At 37.9% G+C, this 20,789-nt stretch overlaps 1 protein-coding gene and 1 long non-coding RNA gene across 2 annotated transcripts; one reads left to right on the forward strand and one right to left on the reverse strand.

Annotated features, from left to right (window-relative positions):
• Positions 1-1,262: 1,262 nt before the first annotated feature.
• On the reverse strand, positions 1,263-12,971 carry LOC113579845 (RAS guanyl-releasing protein 1-like). Its single transcript, XM_027014029.3, has 16 exons — positions 12,899-12,971; positions 11,244-11,349; positions 10,360-10,422; positions 9,826-9,957; positions 8,865-9,015; positions 8,139-8,312; positions 7,746-7,862; positions 7,097-7,372; positions 6,483-6,563; positions 6,205-6,309; positions 5,831-5,940; positions 3,925-4,069; positions 3,796-3,832; positions 3,529-3,666; positions 1,959-2,275; positions 1,263-1,415 (listed from the first exon to the last, which is right to left on the reverse strand). Exons 1-16 carry the CDS (start codon positions 12,969-12,971, stop codon positions 1,263-1,265), a joined length of 2,178 nt encoding a protein of 725 aa, XP_026869830.3.
• Positions 12,972-14,116: 1,145 nt separating this feature from the next.
• Positions 14,117-18,876, forward strand: LOC145659439 (uncharacterized). The gene is made up of 3 exons (XR_014125657.1): positions 14,117-14,195; positions 15,882-16,022; positions 16,230-18,876. It is a non-coding gene; the product is annotated as an uncharacterized LOC145659439 (long non-coding RNA).
• Positions 18,877-20,789: the final 1,913 nt, after the last annotated feature.

The following is a 20,789-nucleotide window of genomic DNA, read 5'->3' on the forward strand; positions in this document are numbered from 1 at the left end:
TGTTGGCCCATGTGATGTCTTTTGACTCTAATGGACTAGTTTTTGGTGTTATTTGAATCAAGAGGTTGGAATTGGAGAGTAAGCAAACTACTGTGCTAACACTAAGGAGGAATGACAATTGCCTATGGGTCAGTTTACAGTGTTAACTGGATATTAGAATATACTGCCTGATGGGTCACAACTCATTCCATTAACATACTTCTTATAGTATATGAAGGAGATTCTTATATGAAATACAAGGGTCGTCTAAATGCAACATTAGAAGAGTATTATACCTGGGATGGATGTGGAACTCCAGAAGTAGTCCTGGTTACTGCTGATTTAAAATATAATAGAAAAACACTAAAACTATTGAAACTTGGGTAACTTAGTTAAGCACAAAATAAAGCGCATTAACATGTTGATTTAGATCATAGTCACAAAGTAACATGCGTGGTAGCCTATTTCACCAGGGGGCTATTTTCATTTATGAGGATACATGGGGGAAAATTAACAAATATGTATATACAAAAGAATGTGCTGCTAAATTTAATAATTTGTCAAGTACAAATGCAATATAAATGTGACTATATAATGACAAATACCAAGTTGATTTACCTAGCTGCTGTAGTAAACCTGATGAAACAAGTGTTTCCATGCTATTAATTATCCATTTTCACATTGTCATATGTAACTATTTAAATGAATCGTATTAGGCTAAATTAGTTATGTATCCACCCAAGTGTTTTTGAAATGCCCTGGCTATCCAAGCTAGTTTAACAACAATTATTTGCGAGGTCTGATATTAAAGTCTCACAGATATCTAAACAGTAGCTACTATTTATTTAATTCAAGAGGGAACTGCAATAAAACTTAATATGTAAGCTACAAAGACTACATTCACATTCTTGATCAATTCCAACCATATTGCCCAGATCTGATTTGCCTATCTTGACATTCATAATTGTCATAATCTAATGTGGAACACACCTGTCCTTTGAAACAGCATGCATGCACACATTGCACACTATTGCTCCCCTCATGTTTTGTCGACAGGGACCTGCGTATAGGCAAAAAGTCACATGAAATCTGCTCTGCTTGTTCTCATTCAAGTCGCATGACATGAATTGGATACTAATACGATCTAGGACCACATACGAAAGTTATCAAATTTCTGATTTGAAATGATCGGAGTTGTGTGTCCAGAAAGCCCTGAAAAAATATCTGATTTGTGATACTACAGCTGTATCCTTGGTTCTGTATTAACATACCTAAAGAGGAGGTTAAGAAGAAGAAGAAGAAGAAGAAGAGGAATCCTCCTCCACTGATGGAAGAGTGTGTCGTTTTAAAAGTGTCTTAAGTATCTCCACCTCATGCTCGGCTTCTTTCAACTTCCGTCTGAGGCTCTCGTTGCTCTTTGATAGAGACTGGTTCTCCTGAGCACATGGACAGATTACGGAAATGTGCTGTACTGATGAAAATGTTTATGTTGAAAGACTTCAAATCTTTGTACTATAAAAATTCTCTGATCAAAGAAAGACAGAAAATCAAATGGTATATTTCTAGAATATTTAAATTATGCAGACTATGGATTAAATAAAGACTAGAGCTATGTTCAAAATAGTCTACTACATATTATATAGGCCACTGTATACTGCATTCTGGTCCCCTTAGCAATATGCTGTATACTATCCAGTATAGAGGCAAACCATACAATCCATAAGGTCACGTGAATGTATGAAGGTTCTGCCCACCTGTGAAAGCTTTTCTGCCACCATGGCATTACTGGATGTAGTACACCATAAAGAGAACTCTGCTTGCTGTAATATTTGGTGGAAGTAGTATGGGTATCGTTCACTTACTGGAAAAGTTTATTTTGGTTGCATACTGATTTGGGGCTCAATCATGTTAGTATGTTGTAGGAGAGTAGTATGTAGTATTTTGAACAAAGCATAAGAATTTACATTAACACAACCAACCTTTTCCAAAGCTTCATAGGTGAACTTATTCTCCTCCCCAGGTATCAGGGTGGTGGAGGTCTTGTTGGCACAAGCTCTCTTGCGCTGGGGCACAGGGCTGGGGCAAGGGGTGAGGGCGATGGGGCTTGGTGATAGCAGGGAGAGCTGTAGTTGACTGGCTGCTGAAACAGCTTCTGTCTGGCTACTTCTCTGTACCAAAACGCTTCTTGATGGTAGAACAGTAAAACTGGTGTTGGAGGTAGAACTTGGGCTGGACTGTTTATGGCACTCAGAATTATCTGTTGGAGAATCTGATGGGTATATGAACCGGCTTTCATCTGTAATTATTGCAGAAAAATGGACAAGTTACAAATTCAGCCCTCACATAGAACAGGATCCAACATCATAAAATGTTTAAATGTAAATAAACCACAGAGTTTGACAATCCAGCTGGTATTGTACACGCACACACACTAACTATATTGCCAAAAGTATTCACTCGTTTGCCTTTGCAAGCATATGAACCTGAGTGACATCCCAAACTTAATCCATAGAGTTTAATATGATGCTAGCCCACCCTTTGCAGCTATAACAGCTTCAACTATTCTGGGAAGGCTTTCCACAAGGTTTAGGAGTGTGTTTATGGGAACTTTTGACCATTCTTCCAAAAGCGCATTTGTGAGGTCAGACACTGATGTAGAGCGAGAAGGCCTGGCTCGCAGTATCCACTCTAAATCATCCCAAAGGTGTTCTATCTGTGCAGGCCAGTCAAGTTCTTCCACACAAAATCCGCTCATCCATGTCTTTATGGACCTTGCTTTGTGCCCTGGTGCGCAGTCATGTTGGAACAGGAAGGGGCCATCCCCAAACTGTTCCCAAAGAGTTACCATTAACAATTCCAAATTAAACAAATTAACCCAATTAACAGCATTAACAATTCCTTTCACTGGAACTAAGGGGCTGAGCCCACCTCCTAAAAAACAACCCCACACCCTAATCCCCCCTCCACTTGGCACAATTCAGTCCGACAAGTATATTCTCCTGCAACTGCCAAACCCAGACTTGTCCATCGGATTGCAGCTGCTCGGCCATTGAAACCCATTCCATGAAGCTCCCTATGCGCCGTTCTTGAGCTAATCTGAAGGGCACATAAAGTTTGGAGATCTGTAGTGATTGACTCTGCAGAAAGTTGGCAACCTCTGCACACAATACACCTCAGCATTTGCTGATCCCTCTGTCATTTTATGTGGCCTACTACTTTGTGGCTGAGTTGCTGTCATTCTCAATCGCTTCCACTTTATTATAATATCACTGACAGTTGACTGTGGAATATTTAGTAGCGAGGAAATTTCACGACTAGACTTGCTGCACAGGTGGCATCCTATCATGGTACCATGCTGGAATTCACTGAGATCCTGAGAGCAACCCATTCTTTCACAAATGTTTGTAGGAGCAGTCTGCATACCTAGGTGCTTGGTTGTATATACCTGTGGCCTTGGAAGTGATTGGAACATCTGAATTCAATGATTTGGATAGGTGAGTGAATACCTTTGGCTACAATTTATTGCTTAACATGTTTTAATAATCTCACCATCATGACCTCCAGCTGCTGTAGTGTCTATAGTATTAGAAGCTGGGCTCCAGTCTGCATTGTTGCCACTTTTGATGTTCTTCTTGCACTCAAATGCTACTTGATCTTTGCAGGATTTATGACAATTCATTCCACAGTCTACAAGATCATCACAATCAAGAGGATCAGATGTAAATAAAACAACCTTAGACAATATAGATATTTTAATTGACAGAATTATATAAAATTAAACCAGAGTTATTTAATAGAAAATGAGTGAATATTCACCTCTGCATCTGTAGCCCTGCTTAATGACCCCCCATAACTGCAAAAGAAAAAATAAATACATGTTCATCATTTTAGTCAAAAAGGATGCACACAGCCATATGATAACTAATATGTGAGAAGAAGACCTACAAATCCTGAGCAGTTGTCACAGAAGGTAGGCCTCATGTATGTGGTCTCTTGGAAGTTGTGAGAGAACCCAAGGCCAAGTTTGGAGCAGATCACACTAGCCCGCATGAAATAAGCCATGATCTCATCTCTGCTGATAAGCCCATCTCTGGTGATGACACAGCAAGGGCACAGTGTGACTACAGGAGCTGCAAATTCTATATATTTATGTATATTTAAGTCTACATATAACCATGGCTCAGGTTTGAAACCTGTACCGTATAGGCCAGATTACTGCACAACTGCTGGCAGTATCTGCAGTGTTTTGTTTACTTAGACTAGTTCAGGATTAAATTTAACCTACATCTGAGAAACCCTTCCAGTTACATTACTTGAAACTAGTCATAGCTAATCTCAGTTAACTGTTTGGGTGGTTCACTTGGTAACTTCAACTGCCTATCAAGTATACCCACAGGGATCATCAGACTGGCCTCATGTTCCAAATCACCACACGCAACAAATTTTGAAGTTTTATGTATAGTAGACCTACTGAAAATCCAGTATCATCATACATAATTATATTCTGATGCCTCAGTTATGGGTTTTTCTTGTTCAGGCTACTTCACAACCAAGAGCACCAACTTCTAAAAATTTACATACATACATTATTCTAAATAATCTAGAGTTCCCTGTGGAGTTGATAATGCATATAGTACATACAGTTTTTAGACTCTTTCAAATTTTCCACATTTTAGTATGTATGTATTTTATAGTGGGTTCAACTCTTTATTCAAAATAAAAGCCTGAAATGTTGCATCTATACAAGTTTTCAGACCCTTTATTATGGCAGTCACAAAGCTCTGGTGCATCTTCCTTTAATACCATGGTCCTTAACATGCTTCTACAGTACAGCATCAAATGTGCTTAAGACGACAGTAGCTGGCATTATTCTCAATGTTAGATGTTTGGAATCACAGTCTTCCAAGATCTGGCCACCCAAACAAATTGAGTACATGGCCACACAGAAAACCAAGAACTCAAAAGTCACTATGAATGAGAACCAGAGGTCCTTAATAGAGATGGGAGAACCCTACATAAGAATAATTGGTGGAGCACTCCACCAAGCAGGCCTTTGTAGTAATGGCCAATGGCCAGACAAAAATCCTTCTGAAAGACATTAGTCCTGGAAATCCTAGAGAAGCCCAGCCAGAGTATGGACCCAATAGAGCATGCTGAAAATTGCTGTGCACCAAGGCTCCCCATTCCCTCTGGTTGGGCTTGAATGAAAGAACAATGGGAGAAATGGCCAACAGAAAGGCATAGGATCATTTCCAAGAAGTCAAGGGTCTGAAAACGTATGTAAAAGGAATGTTTTTCATTATTCTTTTTATTAAATTTACAAAATGTTCCCAAAACCTGTCGTTGTGTAGTACTGCATGATGAGAAAAAAAACTTGCATGTTAAGATATGTCTGACACATAGTTAAATGTAGAAAACTTGAAAAGGTGTGAAAATCTCATAGATGCACTGTATATGTTTGGCTATGAGCTCAACAAAGAGTCTAATGCACATGTCTTTAGGCTAGAAAAGAAAAGGTTAATTTTACAGTTTGTTTATGAATTTCTTGGTATCTGCTGTTTTAAACATTAAGATTATTTCTTTCACATTGCTTTTAAGCATGAAGATGTTTTTTATGTATATTTCATGTACAGAGCTGGGGGATATTTTACAAAGCAGGATTTCTGTTTGGCCAGATAAACTCAAAGTTGACGATTGTCCAAAAGGAATGTCCCTGAACTCTTCTCCTGTTGGACAGGCTTGACTTTGGGCTTAAGTTATCTGGCTAAACTGAGAAATCCTGTTTTTTGGAATTCCCCCGTACCCCTGGGGCTATTTACTTCAGTGAACTATAAACATATTTGGCACTCACTTATCCTTGTCCATAACACAGAATGAAAAAGGAAAGCTTGCAGCAATTTTTTCAAAGTCTTCCTGAGAGATGAACCCCCTTCCATCATGGTCATAGTTTGTAAATACAGACTGTCAAAACAGAGGAGAAAAGACCAAAATAAACACGTATGACTGATGTGTATTCTTAAAGTAATGTTTTACTCTAATAAACAAAATGATACTGGTCTTTTTAAATCAACCTTATAATAGTAGAATGACATCCATAAAAAATGTTAAATTAAACAAAGATGTCAGTATATTTTTTCCTGTTTAACCTAAGATAAACTATGGGGCCTCTCTTCTAATCCAGAGGAAAGTCACAGAAAGGATTTTCAGTGTTATTGGCACACTCACATCGACCATTCTCTGAACATGCTTGCTGATGGTTTTGGGATCTGGTTTGGGCGCTACACCTGAAGCCCAGTCTGCCACCACTGGAGGTCTATAAGGGGTTGCTGGCTAGAAGAAAATAACGCAGTAAATACTATATATAACACATATTGCTCTGACTTGGCACAATGTGGACCACTTAATAAATATGTAAACGTTAAATACATTAGCATTGTGCCATAGTTGTCTGTAATATAGTTTTTTATCATGCACATGCAGATACTGGTTGCAACTTCACTCACAGGAGCTCTGTGGTTCCTGGGTTCTCTTGCATATGATAGCTCATAGATTTCGTCCTCAGTGTAATACAAGTCAAGTGACAGCTGAGTGGAAGAGCACACATATTTTTCTTTTTTATCCCAAATGTTATGAATTAATTCTACCTATAATAAACATTTCAAACTAGGCCAGAGACTGGGAGGATGTAAAAAACAAAACAAAAAAAAACACCCATATGTAGTTTAAGCAAGAAAGAACATCACATTCTCCAGGTCTCTGCTGATGTTTGAATATGTGAAACTTATGCAGGTCACATTTATTCAGATTACAAGTGGTAATATTAAGAAAACTGTGATATACCTCATAAAACTGTTTTTTACCATTTGTATTGTGCTTATCTTAAAACAAAATGCCTAATCTTTCTATTTTATTCAATACTACATGCAGTTAATCAGTCATGACTTCTGATACTATGAGAGAGTGGTTAATAATTCTGGTGATATAACAGCTTGTGGACTGAAGCTTAATTTATTACACTAATGACTACATTTATTCTGCATTTACACTCTAGGAAACAAAAACAACCAAAATACAGATGTATAAATTGAATGTTACAATGGTTACAGATAGTACTAACAGTCAGTAAGTGAACTAGGTCTTTGTTTGCGTCAAGAAGGGGGGGATTATGCTGTAGCTGGATGAGCTCGCTGATGTGGTTATAGAGTGCCTGAAGCTTCTGTATGTTGATTTTCCCATTCTCCACATAGTCAGTCATAGCTTCGTTCACAGCAATCAGGTCTTTTAAATGGACCCCCAAGATGGGGATCTTGAAGCCTGTGCACTTGCAATATGCTTGTCTGTAAGTCTCATAGTTTCGAGATGATGAGAGAAGATCTGTCATTTCATTCAAAACCTGTGGAGGGGACCATCAGCAAGTCTTAATAATACCGTTCCAAATCGTCCAATCATGTAGTACTAAATTATACAGTATGCTTTTCAACACATAATTACAATGCTGGAGTGGTTTGGTATTTTGATGTTTAGGCCTTCTTTCCACAAATAAATCAACTGATTAGTGGTTTATTTTTAAATCAATCAAACAGTAACAATCAGAGGCTTAAGAGTGCATACTGCATATGTCAGTTTGAAATGAGCGTGCTATGATGTTTAGGAATGTATCACACACACACACACACACAAAAAAAACTATAATAATTTTAGATGTTGTATCTGTGTTCATAAAAAAGCATTATACTTTGTCAAAGCAGGCACAATGCAAACTCTACCTTGGTGGTCTCATTTGGCACATAGGTACAAGTGTCTTTCAGTCTGGAGATAGAGCTGTGACAGAGTCCTCCCACTACAGCCATTAGTGTGTTGAAGTTCTGCATCTGCTGAAGGTTCTGCAGCCAAAATCACAGTATCAGGTAATGAATACAACTAAATAGGTCAAGAGGACATAATATGCAGAGGGTATGAAGATTTTCAAAAAGTGTGTTTTGATCTGCCTATTTGTGATGCCTATAATGCTTGTAGGACAATAGTTACATGAAAAATGACCTATATCATCATAACCAATGCTAACCTCAATAAACATTGCTTGTTCAGGATTAATGAATTAGATTTTGTAGAGACTGCAAAATGTTCAGGTGATGTTATTGATGCATTAAGCATGTTACCTGTGCAACATAGATAAATTTGGTAAAGACTTCAGCTCGGAGCTGAGCAGTTGGTCGACTGAGCACCATTAGCTGTACCCACTGGGAGATGCCATTGCAGAGAGCAATGGAACGTTCCATTGTTGGATTCTCTGTTAAACTATCGCTTTTGATGTACTTCTGGTAATCTACAAACTGAAATACAACAGTTTACCTGCTTACTTAATTACAAGTTAAATAAATAGGTACAGGTCCAAAAGCAACTGAACCACCATAAGCCACTGAAGTTGTACAAGATCACTCAATTAGGAATGCTAAAAATACTAAAATGAATACATCAAGGATTCCTGAAATGCAACTTGCTACATCAGTAATGTCTTTTTATATTAGATATGAAACAGTTCTTGATCTCTGTGAAGTATGTGTCTCATAGCCATGACTGTCTTTTTTTCCATTTTTTTCATCTTGTCTGTGAGACTTCTTGGTTCTGTGTTCTCTCACACTGGATGAATAAACTCAGTTTTCACCGATCTTCCAACACCGTTTCAATCTAATTCCACAGTGGCAACACAATATGAGAAGCAATGTCACCTGTGTACATAAGGGTGGGGGGAGTGTACATCTTGACCCCATCAATAAAAAAGCAGATTTAGAATGCATTTAATTTCCTGTCATAATCTGTATTTTTAATGGAAACAAGAGCCAAGAACACTCCCTAAAAGTACTAAGAAAGAGTAATTTACTTACAGATATTCTGCAGAAAGATTTGAATTCCAAATAGGTGAGGTGTTCTGCTAATTCCACTGGCTCCAAATGGTCGAATAGCAGAGATACTTTCCTCTTCTTATTGCTGGCCTTGATTTTCTGACTGGCTTTTTGAGACCATTCTCTGTCACCCCTAAACCAGAATCATTACCATCATTAACAGAATCTATTTAGGCACATATTAAGTCAACCTATATGAGTTAAACACAAGTCAATTAAACACTCAGGGACTGCTTTATTAATTACACCTACTCTACAGCTATACCTACCAGGCTAACACACACAGTAAATTCAATTGTATTCCACCATTCCTGATAGCATTCACTACAATAGATTCCTGTACCTTGTGTATGTTGTGCCAACTTTTATTGGCCTCTTTCGTGAATGAACTTGTTTTGACCAAAGTGCAGATGTCACATTTACAGTATGTGGCAGACACTCCTATCCAGAGCAACTGACATATTCATCAAAATGACACTATGTGCACTCCTTGGAACTGAACCCATGAATTTATTACTAATACCACGCTCTACGTGCTCTAGCTACAGGTAAACTCAGTTTAAGTAAAAACATCTTTTTTAAGTATAGACTGATTATATATACATACATACATAAATGTTCAAATATCACCTATCCTTTTTTAAAAGAAAGGGGTCAATCATGAAATAAGCCATTGGAAAATGGCATAGTAATTCAGAGAACAAGACAAGTTACCATTAGTTAACGTCTGAGTATATAGAATTAGGTTTAAAAAAAAAGATTGGTAAGATACAGGAACAGCTACAGAGTATGTGTATCTATTAAACTTACCACTGTGTAAGTTATAGTCTAACTGATATGCACCTGAAGCTATGGTAAAACAGATATCTTAAAAATAGTGAAGAGGACCAAGTTGAGTATTTATGCATAAGTCACAAAGCAAGAGTGATACTGTGACACTCACATCCATTTAGTTTGTAGTAAAGAACATAGTTTCTGTTGACCATGTTCTCTCATAAGCTCTTTGAACTGTTCCAAGGAGTCTGCCAGACAACTGTGCAACTGAAACATAGTCCAAAACTCACTTATCCAGTACCTGTAGAGAAAACACATACACAATGTGTATAGGCAAAATACAAAAATAATATAGGTTTGTTTCCTTCAGAGCTTAATGCTTGACATTTTTTGAAATGTAATTAAAATAAACTCATTCATGTACAGGAATTTGTGTATATACAAATTATTGATGTGTGCTGTGAGCCATCTTAGAAGTTCAACATGCTAAACTAATCATTAGTTGGTGCAGGACATGGTTGGTTTTAGATAATACCTGCATACTAACTATGCTTTAAGTGACAGATTTCAAAGTGCTTACTATGATACAAATGTGTGTGTTTCCAGTTATTATGCTTTGAAGTGAATATGCTTATAAGCTATCTTTTCAAATTAAATGTATTCTTTTATCTGGGTATTTTCTGTAGGAATATTAAACCCTTACTGAATGAAATAGCACATTTTCAGGCACTCTGCAGAGTTGTCACCCTCCAGTGTACTTTTGAAGGTAAGGAAAAAATTGAGGAAAATTGCTAAGAAAAAAAGGGAACCCAGAAGAGTCAATTATATGTGTTTTTTGTTTGTTTGTTTGTTGTGACTTGCAGTGTTGGTTTTTTTAATTTTTTTTATGAGCATATCTTTGATGTTTTTGTCTTGTCTGTTGGAGATAAGTGGAAAATCCTTAAAAGGGATTGGGTCTCTGCATCATCCGGGATGATTCTGTAATGTTTAAGTATAATATTAGCCACTGTTTAATTTGTAGGATTGTTGAACATCTTCAGACCAGATTCAAATTGTCATTTCCAGTGGCAAGGTGTATTAATACTAATAGACATTGCATTAAAGACATATTTGTTTACATTGCCAGTTGTTGCTGTGGCAGCAATGAAATTAGAAAAATCAAAGAACTATAAAAGAACTGATCTGCACTCTTGGAACTTTAGAATCCCATGGAATGAATGCTAGGATTTAAACATCTATGTTTTCATATATAAACTGGCTCCTCCTACTACTAATTCAGTAGTACTTTGCTTGAACAGCTGATGAAGGACCTTTGTCTGAAACATCGTTTCTCTGTAAACTCTGTGTACTTTACTAAAATTTCGAGTAAAAAAAAAAAAGTTAAATAAATGTTATATATATATATATATATATATATATATATATATATATATATATATATATATATATATATATATATATATAATATAAGAAATTATATAGATAGATTGATTTATAACATTTATTGTATATATAAATTATATATAAAAAGTAAATTGAAGGAAGATTAATTTACAATGTTATCTAATGCATGAAGACAAAGGATATAGGATAACCATCTTGTCCAGTAAGTCTTTGGGAGACATCAGCAATCTGTGCATGGTGAGAATGATGTTCAGCAGATGGCTGCTGTGACAGACATTTCCATCATCATCTATGGAGCAAAAAGCAGAGAGTAAATACTATGAATGAAATGTCCCATACAGTGATTTAGTAGAGTAAGTGTGAGTACAGTCCCTTTCTTTATATCTGGACACACACATTTCAGCACTCAATAGATTCAGAACACAATGGCAAATTAATATAGAATTTTTTGCAGTGACCCAGGTGACATCTGAATCCTTATGAAATGCTATGAGAGTCCTCAAAAAGTCTGAAATAACATCCAGTGGAAGCAAGCCTTCATGGAGAATGCTCTGACTAAGCCCTTGTGCTCAGAAGGGCTGTACCTGTTGTTTATGCCAGGAGGTACAATTACTTTTCTTCTTACATTTCTTGATTCCTATTGAATTTTCACTCATAAAGTAACAGCACCCATGTGTCACCCTGGCACATTGTTACATATTCTGTTTGCTTTGAGTTTGTTTTATTTATCTCTCAGGGTTCCATTTGTGAAGTGTGGGAGTGGCAGCTGGGTATGATGTCATGTGCTATTGATGTAGACTGCTGGGGGCCTCAAAGTCTGTCCATCATCTGAGAGAGCCCATTTAGGGAAATGACCTTTCTGAAAAATGCAGTGGCTTTCAGGTAATCCTTCATATGGTCCTGATGTATACTTTCACATTTCAAAAAGGCACTTGATCCACAGGGACTCTGGGGTGACTTTCTGATGTAAGGAGCAGCTAGACTTGCCATGCTTTATTTTGAATCCTTCCTCAATCTTCACCTTAGACTTCTTAGACCAAATGAAGATAATTTATCCTAATTTTTACCTAATTGTTGACTTGCTACATGAGTAACACTTACATTCTGGCTTAAATCTTATTCTTGTTTAAAAATGTATCCAAGCAAGTAAAAAAAAATATATGTTAGCATTAATAGTTTGTTCTATATAACTATCAAGTATGAAGTGTCTATTTTATTCAACAAATCTGAAGAAGTGTGTAGAACAGGCTGAGCTGGCTAACACTGAATGTGCCAGTTATGTTGTGTGAAATTCATTTGAAGTAATGTTTATAAAGTATTTCATCCACTGACAAACATGATATCACTCTGGAGACCAGTCTTCCTTAAGAAGAACCATCCAATGCTCTACTCACTATTTTCTTTTTTTTAGTTTAGTTTTTTTATTATTATTTTAAAAGAAAATAATAAGAAAAGCTAATATGTTAATGTAGTAGTCACAATCATTTAACAAATTAGTGTTAAGATTTCAGTAAGAATTACTTGATGTTTTGTAATGTTTTGTTTCACAAGTGCAAATAATGTGATTAATATTAAAATATAGCCAGTGCTCAAAGCATAATCAGGAAAGGTTATATCCATAACTAGGGCATAATCTAAACCCAAACTCATTATGTTCTTTGTTTTCAATTTCTTTACATGTTTATACCAAAACGGATCATTAATTTTAGACCAGTACTGCACAACTAAATCAAACTTTTTTTTACTTTTAATTATGTAACATTTAAATAAATAATCAATTTTCCTATATGCATAAATATGAACACATAAAAATATATGATAAATATATGATTACTTACCAAAACATTGGACACATGCATGAATGAGTTCCTCCCAGGAGGCTCCCTTGGCAAACTGGCCCAAAGCAGTCATATTTTTCTCCTCTAAGTCTTGGGCTTGGTCGGGCTAATGTGGATCCAGTAAATATACGTGTGGCGTGCCTCCAGTCCGGGTTATACGTCTAGCAGGGAGATATGTACACCTTTCCTTTCCAGCAGAGTAACTGTGAGAGTGGCAGAAAGATGTCATACTGTGTGTGTGGTGCATGCGTGCAAGTGTGTACATGCACATGAACCAGAGGATGAGATTATTTATTGGTAAAATAAATAAATAAATAAATTTTATATATATATATATATATATATATATATATATATATATATATATATATATATATATATATATATATATATATATATATATGTAATAAAATGTTATAAAAATATATCAGTATTAACAAAAATAGCTTAAATAAGCAGGTTGGACGTTAAATTTATTTTTATTTATTGTTGTGATTGCACAGAATATTAACATCTTGCTACAGTAGCAATCCTGCTGTACACATACAGCTTAATACAAGTGTGCATTATTTGCCTACTCTGTGGTGACTAACATGCTGGAAATTCTCAATATGTGTCTACAGAGAGAGCTTAAATACGTTTTTTGTTATAACAAGTACTGTAATGGTAATGTTTTTATGTTGAAAATGTTTGTTTCATATTTCATCAGTGGTCAGTTTCTGACCCCAGGACCACTCCAGACCGCAGTAGTTTATTTGAGTGGCAAAACATCGGCACAGTGGAGGCACTGAGATAGTGAGTGTTGCAAGTGTGCTGTGCCCAGCAGGGTGGCTGGAGTTTTCCAGCATGTCACTGTCACTACAGAGTGGTCAGCCACCCAAAATATCTTGGCACCTGCAGTCGTTTGATCTGAAGCAAACCACTGATAAAGGGCTGGAAAATGTCTGAAAATGTGGATGGCGTCAGACTGGACCATGGCCTCGTAACTATAGAACCACGAGGTGCCTCTACACAGCAGTACGTACTTACAATATAGTGTTCTGACAGTGTATACGCAGCAGTAAATGTATACATAGGGTTTCTTCTTAAACCACTAGGAATGTTCAAAACACCTCTGCGTCGATACAGAGAAATGGCATAACCAATTAGAAGGAAGCTTTCTCATCTAGGGTGGAGAGAGCGGCGGAAAGTTCATTAATATTCATAAATCTGTTAACTCAACAGGAGCGGGTACTGGCGCAGTCAATCACACGCTGCTTTGACTTAACCTACATTCTTGGATTTAAACTTTCTTGAAGTAAGGAATGGCCTAGCTGTAGCCCCGCTGCGGTTATTAGTTACTATCATTAACAAATATCAGTACATAAGCTTTTGAAATCATGTTAAATGCATTAAACAGAACTAAAATAATAGACTACAAGCTACATAAACGCTGTAGACGTTATATGAAACAAAAAGTATTATGAGCAATGTCAAAACCAGGACAACAGGTTAGATACATAATTTGGCGGATTCAAATACGATGTGTAAGTGATTTGTAGTTCGCTAGTGTTAGTCAAAACTCCACCCCTATACTCGTTAAAATATTTCAAACTAAAAGGTTTAAAGTGTACTGTCGCTACAATCTAGCTAACTGGCTAGTATCGATAGCTAACATTACCTACTGTACTGTGCTAGCTAGTTACATGTTATCTATCTTAGCTACCTTTGCGGATTTTCAACTTTCATTTTTAGGTTTTACACGAGTTAAGTTTACAGAGTGTACTGTTTCGGATACACGTTAGGTTGATTTTCGTGTGGTTGAATGAGCAGATAGGCTGATCCAAATCTTAAGGGGACCCGTGCAAGGTTTAGCAAGCTGACAGTGACGTAGAGATGGCGCTTGTGGCGTAATTATGCAATAAAGGGGCTATAAAGTCACATGGACAATCATGCAGTTGAGAACATGTAGGCTAGTTAGCAAAGATTTACATTCACCTCAGTAGAATCAGATTTTCACTTCTTAATGTAATTAATAATTGCTCTGCGATAAGTATTGATCTGTGCCTTGACATCGATTCAGAGTCTAAACGTGAAAATGTTTTTTTTTGTAGACACAAAGAATCCGTTTTTTAAGTTAACGTCAGTGGGGTTTTAAACTATTAAAACTAATGTTTTCTGACACGTGTTTAATTATCAGCAACCGAAACATGGAAAATGTGAGGATAAAATTGGTATTTTAACATTTTATAGAAAGGCAATACTCAGGTAGCAAAATTGCTTTTGTTTTGTTTGCTTTTCATAATGTAGGCAACAAACACGGTTATAAATTAACAAATTCATAACAAAAGAATTTAGGTTTTTAGAAAATGTAAAGCACAGAAGCAGTCTTTGTGCGCACTTTGAACACTATACTTTGACATGTTTTCTGAGTTGTTTATTTGTTTTTTTTGTTTTATTTCCCCATTAAGGAAGCAGGTTTTTGTATATATGTAAAAAGACAACTTGGCAAGTCTAATTGTGCTGCACTGCCATTCACTGCAGAGAGGTTTTTATGCAAGTGTCAGTGGTAATGGAATCAAACTCTAGGAGAGGTTTTGATGGGAGGGCATCTTGCTACTGAGGAAAAATGCCTCAGTTACTACAACATATTCTTCAGTCCTCAGTCTTACAGTGCTGATAAGCTAGTCCACTTTGTGTTTTGGTGACTATTACAGCCACAGTTAACAACAAATGGTATAGATGTCATTTGATGCTCATTTTGTGTGTTATAGCAGTGAAGGTTCTCACCCTACCACTACTCATTATGAAAACTTTATGCCTAGTACAACAATAATCTAAAAGATCTAAAGTAGTGTTCCATGACTGAAGATGTGCTTATGTGACCACAGTAATCACTGGATTCACCATTCCCATAGTATGCATTTGCTTAGGTGCTGCTTATTGTAATTGGCTAAGGTCTGTTCACCATTAAATAAAAGGCTTATTGATCTTTATAATTCAGATCAAAAGAGGTGCCAGTAGCACTATGGATTCCACCAATATTCAACTTAAGAGAAAAGAACAAAGTAGCTGCACAAAGTTGCCACCAATCAGAACAAACATAGGACCAAACCACAGTGCTCAGCATGGAAACATTGTTCAGGTATGTGTATATACATTTTATTTAAATGCTGAAATATAGCAGCATGTGTTTTTGAATCTTTAAATTATATGGGATACCTTAAAAATATTTGTACTGGTACCTCAAGACTGGAAAAAATAGAAATACATTTTTAGTACATTTTAATAAAAAGTTCTTTGGCTATGATGGAAGGTTGTGTATGGATATATATCTGTGCTTGTGTGTCAGTATGCAGATTCTTGTCATGGGACGGAGTCTGCGGTTGTATGTTAATACTTGTGTGTAGTCCTGGTTAAAATATTATTGTAGTCGGAAGACAGACTTTTTAGCAGGAGGTGGGTGAGCACTCCCCACAGTGCCACCTCCTGGATCCCAGGACACTGGGGAGAGGACCGCAATTGGTGTTCAGGTCCACTCCGGACGTGGAGGGGAACACCCCCAGGAAATACTTGGGGGAGGGCTAGGGTTTTCGAGCTTTGGCTGAGGAGGACCGAAGGGTACCACCACGGACAGAAAGAGGGCGGTTGGGTGGAGCCAGCGGGATCTCCGGAGTCCCTTCCCGTCAGCGGACTCACCAGTGAGACTGGAGGGGTCTGCCCAAAGCCTCGGAGGCAAACCGCCTTTGGGACGCTCCTAGAGTGGCAGGCATTGAGGAGGACTGTTCAGGGGAGGAGCATGACTGGGACCGGGGCGAACGTGCACCCCCGCGTATCCATTGAGGCTGAGGACACATTAAACAGTGCCTGCGCTGATTGCAGGCACTGCAGCACTGTGAAATGTTTGCGCTTGTTTGTTTTTGAGCACTTCGCTGCGCAGGGAAAACGAAGGACTGACCTGAGAGAGGCAGACACTCTGCCTTTCTCCCTGTCTGGTGAGGGTCTCTCAGGGGGGAGGTTCCTAGCCCGCCTTGTGCTGGGTGGGCACCGGGCATGGCTGTACTGTGTTTTCGTGTGTGTGCAGCAGCCTGGAGTTTGCTGTCCTGTAAAGGGAAGCATCGGGAACTTCGCCCCCAGGGAGGGGTTGTCATCGGGGAATGTCTACCCCCCGCATGTCTCAAGGGGCTTACTGGACTGACCTGGGAGAAGCAGAGAACCTGCCTCCCTCCCTCTTGTTGAGAGGTCTCCCGGGCCGTCGGTTCCTGGCCCACCTTGTGTTAGGTGGGCACTAGGCATTGCCGTGGCATGTGTGTGTGTTTGCCCACGGCAGTTCGGGGTTCGCAGTCCTGGGAAGGACACATCGGGAGCCGCGCCCCTTGGGAGGGGATTCTGTCACGGGACGCTACCCCACCACAAGTCACGTGGTATGGCCTGCTGTGTGCAGGGGGTTTCACCTTATTTGTAACCACACTCTTTGTAATTGTACGCACCTGTACGGGGTTTAATGTCTTGTCTTTTGTCTATTTAAATCTCTGATAGTGTGTGTACTGTGTTGGTCATTGTGAGTCTGTGGTTGTATGTTAATACTTGTGTGTAGTCCTGGTTAAAACATTACTGTAGTCTGTGTTTAGTTAAATGTATACGTTATGTCTGTCATTAATGTTGTGTGTGAGTGCCACCATTATTCGTATGTGATGTCAGTAAATGTATAACTCTATCGAGGGAGTCTGTGCGTCCTGCTCCATGCCTTTCGGCACTCGGGCCAGCAGCTACATTACTATTCTAGTGTGGAAAAAACTTTATATAGTTTGTTTAGGCTCTTGATGTGGGTGTGCACAGTCCAGAACCTCCACTCCATGGTAGCGCTCCACTACCATTTCAGAGAAAAAAAGGTAAATAACTGTAAAGTCTATACATTCTGGAGAAAATTACATGGCAATTAATTCCTGTTGGTTTTTAACACATGGTTTCATGTCAAGGGTCGTAATATATTTTTAAACAGAGCCTTCTCAGCAGAACATAGCTGAGTATAAGGAACACCAAGTGCTTCTACAGAGCCTCCTGTAAGAAAGGGATGAACTCTGCCAGTTGAACAGTGAGCTGCAGTTGATAATAGCTGACTCTTTAGAAAGGGACAACGTGGTAAGTCCTGTGTCGACAAAGCTTAGTCGGCATAGCTACCAGAACCACCTGAAAATTCTAGAGGGCCTGAGGTTGCAGTGGCAGTACAAATCACAGCTCTACCAGCAGCAAGCTGAAGAACTCTGGCTCCGGTGCCAGGAGAAGAAGGAGCAGATGGACTGTGAATGGCAAGCCTTCATGATGATGAAGCAAGAAGCAGCCGTTATGGCTCTCGCTCAGCATCTGGGGAAGCGGGCAGCTCTTGTTGAGGTGAAACGGCTCCTTGCAGCTGAACAGAAGAATGAGAAAAAGATCACTGCTGCAAAAATATGGAACCTCGCACTGGAGATGAGGATATAAAACTGGGAAGAAGGAGAAGACAATGGGTTCTGTAGTTGAAAAACTGAAGTCTGATAATCATCTTTATGAGACTATGATCATAGAGTGCGAAGAGGAGCATATTAAAATACAGAAAGGAATTACCAGCACTAGAGTGATATGAAGTCTTATTAAACTCATTAGATTAAGACTAATGTGGGTGCAACTTTTGTTGACTTTTTGGATAGCCATGGAAGTGTCAAGTAGAAGTGAAAACATAAAAAGATCCATCCATAAATCCCATCTTATCCCACCACAGATCTTGGAAATTTCAAGCCCCCATTGAAAACTGAAAATGCAGTAAATTTATTACCACAGAGTAGGATGGGAAGATGTATTATACAGTAGAGTCTTGGAAGGCATAGAAAATAATCTCAGTGTTGTGTACCTCCACTCTCAGTTTGAGACACATCTCAAGGAAATGATCAACTTTGTGGAGCTGGAGATCTGTCACACATGTATACACACACATGTATATGTATATACACATACATGCTGTATACTCTTCATGCAAATCTCAAATAAAAACAGTATACTTTATCAACACTTATATTTGAAAATAGTGCTGTGCCTTTTTTATTTTAAAATGGACAAAATCTCAGATGTGTGTGTGTGTGTGTGTGTGTGTGTGTTACTTCTCTGATATTTTTATACAATGTGAAATGATTTACAGTGAGATTTACATTAACTTTCTATTAATACTTAATTTCAAATGTATTTTTAATCTGAATAATAAATAGAGAAATTCTACAAATAATTCTAATCCAGTTATGTAGAAGAGTTGATCTTACAGGACTTCCTGTTACAATCCGTCTAAATTGTAACGAATACTCGGATGAGTGTTGTGCTGTTCTTCACCATGGATAATCACTTCATTAGGATCATGAGGTGGGTATCTTCCTTCTTTGTTTCAGGCTAAATGGTGACTGTGAAAACAGGAGACAGTAAGAGCCATGTATTTCCTTTCATCGGCCTCCCTAACTATAGTTTTGGATGTCGCAGCTGGCTCTGCGAAGATGACCAAAGATCAGGTCTGGCCTAAGACTAGTAACAAGCTTGAGTTGAACAAAGTGTTTCTGGTCCACATCTGCTTGCATTATCCAGTCTTGACCTCTATCCTGGAGTAACTAACCCATTGTCTTAAGGTTTTAGAAGTGGACAGAACATCATATGGTACTCTTAATTATGAAACTAATTCTACAAGCTTCCATGTGGTCCTCCTAGATCAGTGGAAGCTTACCTAAGTTCCCATCTATCTACTGACCTTGTTTCACCTCTGCAACTCCCACAGCTTATCTATAACAAAGATATTCTTCTATATAGATGTTAAGATATGCAAAATAGCTTTGCATGTTTTGTGATCATCCTGCCTCTACCATATTGCTCCTGACCTATTATGGTCCCATGTCAGAAAAAGATGTGAAGAGACTTGTCTATCAAAACCTTTGATAGTTTCTTTCCTTAGTTGTTTGTTTTGATTCATTTCCTTAAGGTTTGCATTGTATAATTGACCTAAGATCTTAACTGGCACTTTAGACAGTGTTGGAATGGGTACTCCATGCAAAATGGAGGTAGTCTGTCCAGACTTCAGACATTCCTCACCAACCACCCATTTTGAAGCTTGAATTATTAGATCCATTCTATGGTAAAGGCTAAAAGGAAGATGTTATATCTTAAAGCAAGCACACAGGTTCCACACTCAAATAAGACAGGTTAATGCAGTTTAAATAATTTGCTTTTCTTTATTGTAAGATGTTTGGTTCATTGGTTCAGGCTGTCCTCAATGTCATTCAAAGTTAAATCTTACAGGTGTTGCTTTAAATACTCCCTGTCACATCATCAAAACTAACACCAACATAGACCCAGGTGTAGAATTCAGTATAACAAATAAAATCTGTACACATAAACATTTCCACATCCTCAAGGGAAAAGCTTCAAAATGTAGAGAGGCTAATTCATCAATATCTAGTTCAACATGGTGTGATTTAAACTACATTCATTTCTACTGGTGCCATGGTGTAAAGAACATACAAAATGCTTCCCATTTAAAATTTTTGACTCTTCTTCCAACTGTAAATATAACTAACTGTAACTGTTTCGATATCAATGTGTTTAAGGTATTGGATATTATGATTTCAATCTATAACATGTTTTTTCTTATATCTTACCATTATTCCTATCTCTTAATTACTGCCTTTGTGCAATAATACTTGGAAATGATAGATTTATATAAAATGGATATAGTTGAACTCCATGAAGCTGGATTTAAAAGGAACCAGTCTCAGTTGGTTGCTGTGGCTGTCCCTTCTGTCCATCAAGAGGCTTCTCCTGTGTAAGAAACTAGCACACCATACTCCAACAACAGCTCCACTTAGCCCTCCAGCCATGGTCCCCTTTCTTGTGACAGCTTGTC

The sequence above is a fragment of the Electrophorus electricus genome, chromosome 10 (genome assembly GCF_041902795.1).
Source record: "Electrophorus electricus isolate QZ-2024a chromosome 10, ASM4190279v1, whole genome shotgun sequence".
Lineage (NCBI taxonomy): Eukaryota > Metazoa > Chordata > Actinopteri > Gymnotiformes > Gymnotidae > Electrophorus > Electrophorus electricus.

What these genes read in the sequence shown, in the direction of transcription:
- LOC113579845 (XM_027014029.3), bottom strand. Translation starts at nt 12,971, where the DNA reads ATGACTGCTTTGGGCCAGTTTGCCAAGGGAGCCTCCTGGGAGGAACTC. An exon ending in CTGGACAAGATGGTTATCCT is followed by an intron (nt 10,423 to 11,243) that starts ATATCCTTTGTC and finishes TTTTTTCCTTAC; the next exon opens with CTTCAAAAGTACACTGGAGG. An exon ending in ACCTAGTTCACTTACTGACT is followed by an intron (nt 6,564 to 7,096) that starts GTTAGTACTATC and finishes TCTTCCACTCAG; the next exon opens with CTGTCACTTGACTTGTATTA.